Source organism: Typopeltis vanoorti, chromosome 7, assembly GCF_054136105.1.
Source record: "Typopeltis vanoorti isolate ZY-2024b chromosome 7, IOZ_Tvanoo_1.0, whole genome shotgun sequence".
NCBI classification, from domain to species: domain Eukaryota; kingdom Metazoa; phylum Arthropoda; class Arachnida; order Uropygi; family Thelyphonidae; genus Typopeltis; species Typopeltis vanoorti.
In genome coordinates this window covers 132587977-132603211 of record NC_143555.1, presented here as the reverse complement: position 1 = coordinate 132603211, position 15235 = coordinate 132587977, and the positions used below count along the sequence as shown (strand labels likewise).

The following is a 15235-nucleotide window of genomic DNA, read 5'->3' as shown; positions in this document are numbered from 1 at the left end:
CAGTAGAAGGAGAAAGGATTGTGGAAGAATGACATTGTGGGATAAAAATGGGATTAGAGTGACTGATGCAGAGGACATAGTGGAATTGTTCAATGAACACTTTATTGGAGGAGTAAATTTTAATACTGGAGGAATAGGGCACGTTCGAGGATTAGAGGTGCAGGAGGAGAACGTGTTTCAAATACTGAGTACTCTGGATGTCAGTAAAGCTGTGGGACTGGATGGTATTTCACCACGAGTTTTGAGAGAATGTGCTAAAGAACTGACAGCTCCTTTGACCTGGCTTTTCAATGAAAGTCTGGCTACTGGAGAGGTGCCCAGGGTATGGAAGGAAGTTTGTGTGATATCAGTAGTTGCAAAGATCTTGGAGAAATTAGTTAGGGACCATATACAACATTGGGCAGATGAGGGTAATGTTATCTGTGAGAGTCAACATGGATTTGTGAGGGGGGCACTCTTGTTTTAGTAATATGCCAGCTTTTTATAATAAAGTTACAAGAGCAGTAGATGAGGGAAAGGCATATACTGCCATTTTCTTGGATTTAGCAAAGGCATTTGACAGGGTTTCACATGATAAGCTGATATTTAAGTTGCAGCACATGGGTTTGGATACCAGGTTGGGCAACTAGATTCAGGATCGGATTGGATTGGGTTTTTTCAACGAGGCAGAGGAATACAAGAGGGGGCCGACAGGGCTCAGTACTGGGACCTATATTGTTTAACCTTTATATCAATAACATTATCAGTGGATTGCAGGGGGATATTCAGTTGTTTGCGGATGATGAAGCTGGGAAGGGTTATAAGTAATAGGTCAGATGTGATAGTCCTGCAGGAGGATTTGAATAAGCTAAACAGATGGGAAAATCAATGGGTATGTCGGTTTAATGCAGCAAAATGTAAGGTCTTGAGGTTTGGGACACATCGATGGAATACTTCATACTCTATTGGAGGAGTTGTACTGGGGGAAGTAGGGGAGACAAGAGATCTAGGGTTGAAGATTGATAAAAACCTGAAATTCAGGGGAAATATTGCAAATGTGGTGAAGGTAACACAGAGATTGCTGCAATAATAAGAAGGACGTTGATCTGCAGAGATGAAAGAGTTATCATTCCATTGTATAAGATTCTGATCAGACCACATTTAGACTACTGTTCTCAGATTTGGTCACCAGGATTTGAAGGGGATAAATTGTGGAAAGGGTAGTACAATGGCAGATGACAAAGACAGTTTCAGGACTGTACAATGTTAGTTATGAGGATCGGCTGAGGGAATGTGGACTGCAGAGTTTGGTGGATAGAAGGAGGAGAGGTGATATCATTGAGACTTTTAAACTGTTAAGAGGTGGTTACAGAATTGACACTGGGGAATTCTTTTGCTTGGTTGAACAGCAGGAATGAATGAGTGATGACAAGGGGTTATCCCTGGAAGTTACGAAAGGAAACTGTGAGCAAGAGGATGAGGAGTGGTTTCTTTGCATGGAGGGTGGTTGAACCATTGGAATGCATTGCCTGATAGAGTGGTGAGAGCAAGAATAGCCAATGAGTTTAAGGAGTAGTATGATAGGCTTTGTGTTTCTTTGGAGGGACCTCTCACGATGAGTCTAGATAGACTTGTGTTTCCTAGGAAGGATCTCCCACGATGAGTCTTTTGAATCCTTGGAGGCCTAAATAATAATAATAAAAAACATAATAATTATTATGTGACACCTCCAAGGAATCCAAAGACTCATTGAGAGAAGGCACCTACTCCACAATTCTCTGTCTCCACCACTCTACACCCACCAACTACAACGAACTGCAACCACCATCACCATTTACACCAATGCCATCTACCGCCAAACACCACTAGTATTTTCACAGACAATCACAAACATCCATGTCCATAGTGGGATTCAAACCTGCAGCCTTTTGGCTGGAGAGCAGATATGCTAACCACTCAGCCAACTAGGCCAGCTGAGGGACAGTCAAAGAAAGAGCCATACAGCTTAGTTTGAATAATACAAATTAAATAGAAATAGAGGATATTAAAGATCCAACCTGATTTCAAAGCTGAATATATGTAGAACCATTGAAAGTTTCAAAAATTTGACTAGAGAACTGATGCGAATACAATCCTCAGCACTGCAGTTGCCTTAGCTTGCACTAGTTAAAAGACATGAGTGTTGCTCAAGCCATCCATATATTTGCCTTTTATCATTGCTTTTGATAAAGGTTTCACCAGTTTGAAATAGTCTGATGGCTATTTCAAACTGGTTGGTTCCCTTCAGGGATCAGGCAGAAACCTTAATGAAGCCTGAAATGAAGCTGTATGGCTCTTTCTTTGATAATTACTATTACACACCGACTGAGAGTTCTCTTATGAAAAATACAACTTTCTGTGATAGGATTGCTTTGGTACTGAATGAGGGTTTTTTCCTCTTAAGGTTTCTTTTAAGTATGTAACGCAATCTAAAACAACCCAATTGCTGAAGATTATATTATTATTGGCTCTCTGGTCAAATTTTGAAACTTTCAAAGTTTCTACATATATTTGGGTTTGAAATAAGGCTGGATCTTTAAAATCCCCTGTTTCTGTTAGTAAGTTCAATAAATTAATGATTTTTTTTCTTCTGGTGTTGTTTATACTGTGAAGGACTGTTATGAATACCTCAAAATCCATGAAAAAATGTACTGCAGTTAATTATTATTATTATTACTTGACACCTCCACGGAGTCCAAAGACTCATTGAGAAAGGGCATCTACTCTACAACTCTCTATCTCTACCACCCACAATCCACCAACTACAATGAACCACATCTACACCAATGCCATCTAACGCCCACCACTACCACTAGTATTTTCACAAGCAATAACAAAGATCCATGCCCATGGTGGAATTCGAACCCTCAGCCCTTTGGCTGGAGAGCGTATACGCTAACGACTTGGTCAGTAGGAAGATGTTTCATTGTCCAATGGAACACCACCAGCTTGTTTATTGGAAGCCTGAAGTGGTTTGAAGCTATGTTTGATTGCCAGAGCAAGGGCTAAGGTTTCTCTCCCCCTTCTCTTCTCACATGCAGTGTGAGTAATATCCTTGATGACATGCCCATCGTGCTATAGAAACCCCATTCGAGGGTATAGTAGTAAAATGGTTCTGCAGGCTGGCCACTAGCTATTTCATGGGACTATATGGGAAAGTAATGAATATAGAGATTTCTGATAAGCTAGTGTTAAATCCTGCTGCCACTTACTCTGCCAGTTCACGACTGGAGGAAGACCAAGTAGATGGTTTATGGAGTGGAGAGGCTATTAAGAGCATGTGTGGACAGGAGATTGAGTTCCCATGAGTGGGCAGCATGTTTGTGAGCCTGTCACCTCTCATTGCATGCCGCTATACCTTTTATCTTTCCTACCCACATATAATGGATACAACTCAACAAAACACAATTTTACTGCAGATCATAAAAGTTCTCCCACAAAAAAAAACAATTTAAAAAATGCAACAAAAATCCATCCCCCCACACACACACTAATATTCATTCTTACTGAAAAAGAAAAAAAAAGTTTCCATATCCACTTAACTGACATTTGCAAACTAAATAGCAATATAAATGAAGTGCTTCACTACCTACAGTCATTTAAAACAGAATTACTACAGAACCCCAGCTGGCAACCTCAACCGTCCAAACTACACATTTCACAGTTCCTTCTGTCATTATACAGTTTGCTGCAAGACACAAAGATGAGATATTGTTAATCATGGGAGACTTCAACGCTAAGATTGGGAGAGATGAAAATCAAAAGCAAGTGGCAGGAATATTTACGTTACATGATAAAACAATGAAAATGGTGGTTTACTGATGCAGTTTGCACTCAGAAACAAATTCATAAGAAGCACATCATTTGCACATAAAGCAATTCACCTGGAAACTTGGAGGATACAGGCATGAATGAAGTAAACCAGATTGATCATGTTTTAGTCTCAAGACGTCATTTCTCCTCTGTCATTGATGTCAGGAGTTGTAGAGGTCCTAATTGTGACAGCAATCATTCTTCTTTTCAGCCATTTTCTGTCCACTGCTGAACGAAGGCCTCCTCCTCCACTGTTCTTTGTTCTTGGCAATGGTTGACCAGTTTTCCCCAAAATTTGATAATTCATCACTCCACCTTCTTTTAGAATGTCCTCGACCTCGTTTCTCTTCCTTAGGAATCTGGTTCGTTAGTATGGTGGTCCATCGCTCATCTTCTCTTCTGGATCAACGTCCGGCCCATTTCCATTTTAGTCGCTTGTGGTGAAGAATGATGTCAGTGATGTGAGTCTGGTTTCTTATCCAGGTGTTTCGCTTCTTATCTTTTAATGTGATGCCTAGCAACCTCTCCATTTTTCTTTGAGTTGTTGTTAACTTATTTGCCACTGCTTTTGTTAGCGACCAAGTTTCACAACCATATGAGATGACTGAAAATATACACTGGTTAAATGTCTTCCTTTTTAAACAGAGTGGGACATCATTGTTTTGAAAAATGCTTTTCATTTCTGAATGCACTCCAGGCAAGTTGAATTCTCCTATTTATTTCCTTTTGGAGTCCACAGTTTAGATCAATGAGATGACCTAAGTATGTGTATGAAGAGACTCTTTCCAATAAATTGTTTTCTATTATTGTTTTTTGGTTTTACAAAATGATTAATCATGATTTTAGTTTTTTCTCTGTTTATCTTTAGACTGACTTTTCTGCTTTCATGATATAGGTCTTCTATCATTATATTAAGGTCTTCTGGAATGTTTGCAAAAATTATTATATCATCTGCATATCTTAGGTTTGTTAAATTTCTGTTATTAATTTTTATACCAAGGTTTGTCCAGTTTATATTATTAAATATTTCTTGAAGGACTGCTGTAAAGATTTTGGGTGATAGAGAGTTATCTATCTCTATCATTATCTAGTGAAAATGATTATAAGAGAAAGATTATCAAATGTGATAAAGATGACAAAAAAACTGGTAATAAAACATATGCAAATATGAATATGATTAAAAGCAAGCTAATAAGCAGAAGTACTAAAATACTTATATATAAAACGCTCATTAGACCTGTGGGTACATATGGAAGCGAAGCATGGACTCTTAGTGAAAAAGACCAAGACAATTTAAGGAAATTTGAAAGGAAAATTAGAAAAAGAATTTATGGACCTGTTGAAGAAAATAGTGTATGGAGAATACGGTACAACAAAGAAATTAGTCAAATACTAAAAGAAGAAGATGTTGTTAGGTTCATAACGGCACAGAGATTGCAATGATTAGGTCATGTAGATCATGTAGAGAGAGAGAGTAGAGAGAGTAGAAAGATATGTGCAACAAGGAAAAAAGGAAGACCAAGATTAAGATGGATTGATAACGTAATCCAAGAGAGAATGGAAGACTTCTGTATGCCAAGAAGAATATTGAGAGAGAAGATATATGCAACAAGGAAAAAAGGAAGACCAAGATTAAGATGGATTGATAATGTAATCCAAGATTTGACTACTATGAAAGTGAAAGGCTGGGAAAGACTAGTCACGGACAGAAGATTGTGGAGAAAGTTGTACACGAGGCTAAGGCTCACAATGGGCTGTAACTCCGGATGGTAGGTAGGAGGCATCATAAGAGAAGTGGTAATAACCAATTCCATGAGGATTGCAAAAACCAGGCAAGGAGGGTGACTCAGTTGGTAAGGGTAGCAAAAGTGAAGTATAAGCAGAAGTTAACTAATGAAGCCAAAAAAGAATCCTAGGGAGTTCTCAATATGTAGCCAGCAAAAAAAAAAAAAAGAATGATTATGGAAAGATGACAATGATTAGAGAAAATGGTATAAGAACAATTGCTGTGGAAGATATAGTGGAGACATTTAATGAGCAGTTCATGAAGACCTTTCATTCTTGTGAATGTGATATCATAAACAGATTGAGAGCAGTTGATGATGGGGAAAACAGACTGACTGTAAGTAAGCGAGAAGTGTATGGGGAATTGAGCAAACTTGATGTTAATAAGGCTGTGGGCAGTGGCGTAGCTAGGGGTGCGAAGGGGGCGGTCTGCTCCGGGGGGCACTTTGAACCTTTTTGAACTTTTGCAGTTAATTCAAAAATACAGTCTTGAGAACTCATTTCCAAATATTGTAATACTACTGCGAATTTTCCTCAGGATTGCTGGAAGTGTTGCAAGTTGTGAGAGGAGTTTTTCTAAATAAAATTTGATTAAGAATTACCTACATTACTATGAAATAGACTTCCCCAATGTCATCGACAATTTTGCTAACAGAAAAGCAAGAAAAATAACATTTTAGAATGTTGAAATTAAAGTTTTACTTCAAAAATAAATATAGTGCTTTAATTTATTCCCCTATACATCGTCTTGACTTTTTGTAGTATTTTTGGTGGTATTGAGAGGGGCCACAAACTCAGGGACCACCCTGGGTGGCAACAGCTCTAGCTATGCCATTGACTGTGAGACTTGCTAATATATCACCACTTGCTAATATATGTGCCAGGGAGTTGACATCTGCCTTGACATATTTTTTTAATATGAGTCTTGCACTGGGTCGAGTTCCGAAGGAATGGAAGATGGAAAGATTGTGCCACTTCATAAGGGAAGTGATAGAACTCAGGCATCAAATTATAGGCCTATTAGGGTGTCAGATGTTGTGGTTAAGTTGTTGGAAAAGCTGCTGAGAACTAGAATCTTGAAATTGGTTGACAACAATAGTATTATCTTTGATGGACAGCATGGATTTACTATCACCCCAAGATTCCTTATTTCCTCCACCTCCAACAATATATCCCCACCAAGCACAAATTCTGCATCCCATCTTTGTTTCCCAAATTTTAACACCTTACAATTTGCAATATTCAACTCACATCCCCACTCCCATGTCCATTCACTTAATCTCTTCAAGTCTTCTTGTAATACTTGAATAAGTTGAGTTTGCATCATCTAAAAACAACTAAATATCTCCATCCAAATCTTTGCCAATATCATCACCATACAGGTTAAATAGGAATGGCCCTAAAACAGACCCCTGAGGCACACAACTAGCAACATTCCTCTTCAGGATATTGCTCCCCTATACACAACTTGCTGATACTTATCAGACAGCCAGTCTCTGATCCAATGCCCTAATCTAACATCCAACCTCATCCACTCTAATTTGACTAATGACGTCAACTTATCATGAAGTAATCTATCAAAAGCCTTTGCGAAATCTAAGTATACTACTGTGTATCCTTTTCCTCTGTCCAAGGAAGCCATCACCTTATTGTAATAAGTAAGTATATTACTAAAAAATAGTAGTTCTGAGCAATGTGTCCCCTGAAATTTAGGGGACACATTGCCAAACTCGTGAGGACAACACAAAGAATTCTGGAAATGATGCTGAGGACACTGTCTTGTAGAAGTCAGGAGATTCATGTTCTTATTGTATAATGCTTTGATTAGGCCGCAATGGATTTCTGTGCGCAGATTTGGTCACCTGGTTTTCAAAACGACGAAGAGATGTTGGAAAGGGGCCAGAAATGACTTAATAAGGTAGTTTCTGATTTCTGGAATGTCAAATATAAGGAAAGGTTGAGAAGATGCAATTTACAGAGTCTATGGGGGTCTTGGGATAATAATAATAATAATAAACCATTGTTGTTCAGTTTGTATGTTAATGATATTGAGATGGGCTTAACTAGTGAGCAGCAGCTGTTTGCAGATGATCCAAAACTGGGGCAAGTAATGCAGAGTCAATGTTATAGCTTTACAGGAGGACTTGAATAGATTACATGAATGGGCAGGTAACTAGAACTATCAGTTCAATGTTTCCAAGTGTAAGTTTTTGAAATTTGGTAAGGAATGATGGGATGCAAAGTATACACTTGGTGGGGAAACTTTAAAGGACAAAGGACAAACTGAAATTTAGAGGCCACATTACACAAGTTGTGAACACGGCACATCAAATAATGGCAATGATGCAGAGGACCCTGACATGTAGAAATAGAGAGGTTATAATGTCATTGTATAAGGCCTTTAACAGGCCTCATATGGATTATTGTGCACAGATTGGTCACTAGGTTTCATGGTGATGAGAATATGTTGGAAAGAGTCTAGAGAAGATTCACAAAAGTGGTCAGTGGTCTTCAGAATGTGGAGTGCTAGGACAGATTGAAAGAATGTAAGTTGCAAAGCCTCATGAATAAGACGAAGACGAGGGGGAGGATATGATTGAGACATAAGCTAGTCAAGGGTCGTTATTAGGTTGAATTGGAAGAGATTTTTCATAGAATGGGAGAGGGGGTTGCTAGAAACTGTATAAGGATGGTGTGAGCAGAGGAGTGAGGTGCAGGTTCTTTGCATGGAGAGTGGTTGGTGGAGTGGAATGTATTGCCTGAGTGTGTTGTGAATGTAGACACATTGAATCGGTTTAAGGCACAGTTAGATGTGCTTTGTGTGCAATAACGTGTACCTCTCACGATGAGTCTCTGACTTCATAGAGGTCAGATGTGAATAATAATAATAATAATAATAAAATCAGAGGTAAGAGAAGGATGCACACTATCTCTACTGCTATTCATCCTCTATGGACCACATTATGAAGGAAAACAACATTGGACCTGATATCAAAATTGGAGATATTCTACTCAGCTCTCTACTATATGCAGGTGATATTATATTCTTATAAAACTTTAATGCAAGTTTTTTTAACGAATTAGAATAATTGGCACGACAAACTTGGTATAAAAATCACCAATAAAAAAATGAAGACTATGAAAATAGGCTGGAGCATTGAGATATTTTATTCATTCTCACAGCCATTTCACTCGGACATGGTTGCACTGACTTGACAGCATCATATTTCTCCAATTTATACTGGCTGCAAATATGTGACTCATTACGTCTTGATGCACCTTGCCTATGGAGGTGGCCATTGACTTCTTTCCAAACAGTATATATATATGTAATCAATAAAATAAAAAAAAATAAAAACCTTAGCCCATCCATGGTATGAATGTACTATAGGTTCACAAATAAATCTTTCATGGATAGGAGGCACATAAAAATAAAAAAATAAATAAGTAAAAAATGATCTCCTATCATTTCTCCTATTATTTCAACTCATGATTCTCCTATCATGATCTCCTATCATTTCAACCTTCATATGAAGGTTGAAATGATAGGAGAGGATCTGGAGTGGGTGTGTGTGTATATATATATACACACACACACACACACACACACACACACACACACACACACACACACACACAGTTATATCTATATGTTGAATTGAATATATATGTTCAATTTTTATACATGTAAATTGAAGTTATTACTTGAAGATGGTAATTGTTTCCATTTTTTATTATAATGAATCTTGATGATGTACCTATAATATATATATATATATATATATATATATATATATAGAAAATATACAGAAAAAAATCTGTTAGCAACTGATGAGTACATTATTTTATGAGAACTGTTAAAAAAGATACATTATGTTCATACTAAATTAAAATTTATTCAAATATATGAGATTTGTGTGGATGAAGAAAGATACATATACACTGCTTGGAAAGAAGCCAGTGGACACCATAATGTGAGGAACAAACAGTCATAGCACTCACCTTAATAATGTAGGACCTCCTTTCACTGCGATGACTGCAGAATTCCTACAGGGCATACTTTTCACAAGCATACGATAGTAATGGGAATTTTGGACCATTCTTCCAGTATACATTTAATGAAGGTTTTGGACTATTATTATTATTATCATTATTATTTTTTTATTATTATTATTATTTAGGCCTCCAATGAGTCAAAAGACTTATCGCGAGAGGTCCTTCCTTAGAACATAAAGTCTGTCAAGACTCATCGAGGGGAGGTCCCCCCCCCCTAAGAAACACAAAGTCTATCATACCACTCCTTAAACTCATTGACCATTCTCGCTCTCACCATTCTATCAGGCAATGCATTCCACAGTTCAACCACCCTCCATGCTGAGAAACCACTCCTCACCCTCTTGCTCACAGTTTCCTTTCGTAACTTTCAGGGATGGCCCCTTGTCATCACTCCTTCCCACTGTTCAACCAAGCGAAAGAACTCCCCAGTGTCAACCCTGTAACCACCTCTTAACAGTTTACAAGTCTCAATCATGTCACCTCTCCTTCTTCTATCCAATAAACCCTGCAGTCCACATTCCCTCAGCCAATCCTTATAACTAACATTGTACAGTCCTGAAACTGTCTTCGTTATACGCCCCTGTACCCTTTCTACAGTTAATTTATCCCCATCAAATCCTGGGGACCAAATCTGAGAACAATAGTCTAAGTGTGGTCTGATCAGAGTCTTATATAACGGAATGATAACTCTTTTATCTCTGCAGGTCAGTGTCCTTCTCATTATTGCAGCAATCCGTTGTGTTACCTTCGCCACCTTGGCAATATGTCCCTTGAATTTCAGATTTCTATCAGTCATCAACCCTAGATCTCTTGTCTCCCCTACTTCCTCCAGTATAGCTCCTTCAATAGAGTATGCAGCATCCCATCGATGTTTCCCAAACCTCAAGACCTTACATTTTGCTGCATTAAACCGACACCCCCCCCCTTGTTCATTTGCCCATCTATCTAGCTTATTCAAATCCTCTTGCAGGACTACCACATCTGCACTATTACTAATAACCCTTCCCAGCTTCACATCATCTGCAAACAACTGAATATTCCCCTGCAATCCACTGACAATGTCATTGATATAAAGGTTAAACAAAATAGGTCCCAGTCCTGAGTCCTGTGGGATCCCACTTGTAACCCTCTGCCTCCTTGAAACTGCCCCACCATACACAACTCTCTGATACCTATCGGACAAGCAATCCTGAATCCAGTTGACCAAACTGACATCCAATATAATGTCAGTTTGGTCAACTGGATTCAGTTGACCAAATATCAGCTTATCATGTGGAACCCCGTCAAATGCCTTCGCTAAATCCAAGAAAATGGCAATATATGCTTTTCCCTCATCTACTGCTCTTGTAACTTTATTATAAAAGGCTAGCATATTACTAAAACAAGAGTGCCCCCTCACAAATCCATGTTGACTCTCACAGATTACCTTATCCTTATCTGCCCAATGTTGTATATGGTCCCTAACTAATTTCTCCAAGATCTTAGCAACTACTGATATCACACAAACTTCCTTCCATACCCTGGGCACATTTCTTAGCCAGACTTTCATTGAAAAGTCAGGTCAAAGGAGCAGTCAGTTCTTTAGCACATTCTCTCAAAACTCGTGGTGAAATACCATCCAGTCCCACAGCTTTACTGACATCCAGAGTACTCAGTATTTCAAACACGCTCTCCTCGTGCACCTCTAATCCTCGAACCTGCCCTATCCCCTCTAGTATTAAAATTTACTCCTCCAGGATGAAGTACTCCAATAAAATGTCATTGAACAATTCCACTATATCCACTGCATCAGTCACTCTATTCCCATTTTTATCCCACAATGTCATTCTTCCACAATCATTTCTCCTCCTTACTACACAGTTCATGTGAGGAGAGGGGCTGAACTGTCAACTGACCACCACCTTTTTGTGTGCACTCTACAGCTACAGAAACCAAATGCTACTATCAACGCTGGTAGACCTAAGCAGCTATATCGTGTGAAATGGGAGGCATTGGAAAATGAGGCTGTGAGGAAGAAATTTGCAGATAACATCTCCTCTAGGTTCAAAGAGATTCCCAAACATACTGAAAATGTTGAGGAGGAGTGGGAGTTGTTCAGAACTGCCTCTGCACTCTCATGCTGTGGCAGAAAGCAGCTTGGAATGGCAACAGGCAGTGAGAAAAGGACACCTTGGTGGAACCAAGAGGTCTGAAAAACTGTCTGGGCAAAAAAGGAGTCCTGCCTAACATGGCTTAGGGTCAGGTCACCTGAGATGTGTTTCTGGTACACTGAGGCGCAAAAAGCTGCTGCTGAGGCAGCAAAGCAGAAGGCTTGGGAATCCTTTGGAGAAAGATTAGACTCATCCATGCAAATGCAAACAAAGTATTCTGGCAGACCATCTGCTGCCTTCGAGGGAGAAAATTGTGCACAACAAGGACAATTAAGGCCTCTGAATGGTGCACTTTTAACAACTGAGAAGGATATCACAATGCCTCTTTCAAGCTCTGTCAGTTCGATTCTTCCAGCCATTTCACTTGGACATAGTTACAGTGACTTGGGAGCATCATATTCCTCCAATTTTTACCAGCTACAAACACATAGCTCATTACATGGCACAATACCCTTTGCCCAATGAGGTGTCCATTGACTTCTTTCCAAGCAGTGTATACTTTTATAAAAATATTAATTATGACTATGCCGATAAGTAAAAACCTTACTTGGGGAAGATTTTTACTTATAATCCCCAAGTAAGGGGATTACTTATAATCCCCTTACTTGGAGATTATAAGTAATTCATAGATAATTCATTATAATAAATTATGGAGAAGACAATTACCATTTATCTGTTTATCTGCAGGGATTAGAAAAGGTCACTGGAACATTACATTCACTTGATCCTGGGCTGATTGAAGTATCAACTGGTCAAGCTAAATACGAACATGCATTTCATGCTATTGTTTGGAGGATTCCTAGACTGCCAAAAGAAGGACAAGGCAAGTTCTGTTACCTTAAAATTCCTTTTATGTCTCTTTACTCTTTCAGATCTAGTGATATATAGAACAATACCATTACATAAACAAACAGAAATAAATAAATATTTTAAAATAAATATGACTAGTTGAAAGCGATTAATGAAACAAGTAGGCACAAGATTTTTTTAAAATTACTAAAAACTTTATTAACAGATATTTCATTCTGAATCTAACAGATCATATTCAGTGCACTAACAATTCATGCAAGGTAGAATAATAATATTGCTCTTCTATAATTGCTCATTAGATTGGATTTCAAAACTATATGAGACTTTGAGACCCACACTAGTATAATATAATATAATATATTAGATAGCAAGATTAGATTTAAGTAAAAAAAACAACTACTACTTCTGACTGCTAAAAATAAGACTTTCCCAAATTTTAGGTAAGGAGAGGCAGTTGAGGGGGGGTCACTTAAGGGTCAAAGCCATCTTTACGCAATGCCCAAGTACTCAGTAGTGTATATCATTAGCAGGCATCCACTGAGTACTAAATGAACAAGAATGGCCTGGTAATTTGGGATGTAGCTGATCCAAATGGCACTCTCTATTTGCTTAAACCAGAAATACCCATGATGGTACAGTGTGATGAGTTTTCATGCTGGCTGGTGTGTTCCCCAGTTAAACAAGGCCTGTGCTGTTTTTGTCAAGAAACCAGGGCAAACAGTGAAAGTCAACTACTGAAACTAGCTCCAACTCAATATTCAGAAGAAGAAGAACAAACTTGATGTCAAAAGAATTCAAGATAGGAACCATCAACATGAAGAATATTAATCAAAGAAGAACAAATCGAAATTACATAAGAACTGGAAAAGTACCATGTGGACATAATTGGTGTTACTCAGACAAAGAAAGGCCTGGTTGGCCGAGTGGTTAGCACATCCGCTTTCCAGCCAAAAGGCTGCGGGTTCTAAATATGGTCTTTGTTGGAGTTCTAAATATCATAGTAGGAAATGAATCCCACCAGGAATATAGAGACATTTTGGAAAAATTTGGAGAAAAGGACATGGCTAATATAGAAAATTCTCCTAAGGAAGAAATTCTCCTAAGGAGGAATTTTTTAAGTCATTAAAGTAGGCAGTTGAGATAAAAAAAAAATGGAAAAAGTGGTCCTTGTTGGAGATCTAACATAGTAGAAAATAGCAGGAAATGAATCCTGCCAAGAATATAGAAACGTTTTGGAAAAATTTGGAGAAAAGGACAAGGCTAATAATAATGGTAAGTGTCTGCTGAATTTCTATTCAGGATATGGAATATTCATTACCGACACCATGTTCCAACATAAAGATGTGCAAAAGTTCAGAAGGGTGGAGGACACAAACAATAAATAAAGCCTTATTATATATGTCACTGCTGACAGTGATATCTTCATGCTGCTTCAGAATATACAGAGGATTTGCAACTGGAAGTGATCATCACTTGATTTTTAAGTAGGATAACAAATATCACATTGAAAAGGACAATATGTGAGAAAGTTTTAAAATTAATTCAAATTAAGCAGTTTTTACATTAGGCAGTGCTTTATGCAGATGATGTTTGTATTCCTAAACACATCTAATGCAAGTCTCCAGAATTCTCCAAGATCTGGGGTTGATGATTGATAGAAACCTGGAATTCAGGGGGCATATTGCAAAGGTGGTGAAGGTAACACAGAGAATTACTGCAATAATGAGAAGAACACTGACCTGCAGAGATAGGAGGGTTATCATCCCATTGTATAAGTCTCTGATCAGATCACACTTGGACTATTGTTCTCAGATTTGGTCCTCAGGATTTGAAGGAGATAAATTAGCTGTGGAAAGGATACAAAGATGGATGACAGAGATGATTTCAGGACTGTACAATGTTAGTTATGAGGATCGGCTGAGGGAATGTGGACTGCAGAGTTTGGTGGACAGAAGAAGGAGAGGTGATATGATTGAGACTTTTAAACTGTTGAGAGGTGGTTACAGGGTTGACACTGGGGAGTCTTTCGCTTGGTTGAACAACGGGAAGGAGTGATGACATGGAGCCATCCCTGGAAGTTATGAAAGGAAACTGTGAGCAAGAGGGTGAGGAGTGGTTTCTTTGTATGGAGGGTGGTTGAACCATGGAATGCATTGCCTGATAGAGTGGTGAGAGCGAGAACGGTCAATGAGTTTAAGGAGTGGTATGATAGACTTTGTGTTTCCTAGGAGGGACCTCCCATGATGAGTCTTGATAGACTTTGTGATTCTTAGGAAGGACCTCCCGCGATGAGTCTTTTGACTCCATGGAGGTGTGAATAATAATAATAATAATAAATTAAATTAGAGCTAAAAAGTTTGGCATGAAAATCAGCAAATAAAAAGGACCAAAACTATGAAAATGAGCAGGAACACAGAAAACTTCAACTGCATTCTCAATGGTGAGCTTATAGAACAGGGAAAATATTTCAGCTATTTTTTTAGTGCCCAAACCATTGAAACAAAAAAAACTTTTGTAGAGAAAAGTCACCAATCATTCTTGCAAAATCAGATAATGCATGCTTATGGCATAAAAGTCATTATGTAATAGCATATAAGTAACAT

The 15235-nt window shown here is 38.3% G+C and overlaps 1 protein-coding gene across 1 annotated transcript in view; it reads left to right on the top strand.

Annotated features, from left to right (window-relative positions):
• Window positions 1-15235, top strand: part of LOC150105077 (uncharacterized) — a 252392-nt gene that overhangs the window by 180902 nt on the left and 56255 nt on the right. The window contains exon 7 of the mRNA XM_090395112.1: window positions 12510-12645. Coding sequence (XP_090251238.1) covers window positions 12510-12645 — 136 coding nt within the window. The remainder of the gene's footprint in view (window positions 1-12509; window positions 12646-15235) is intronic.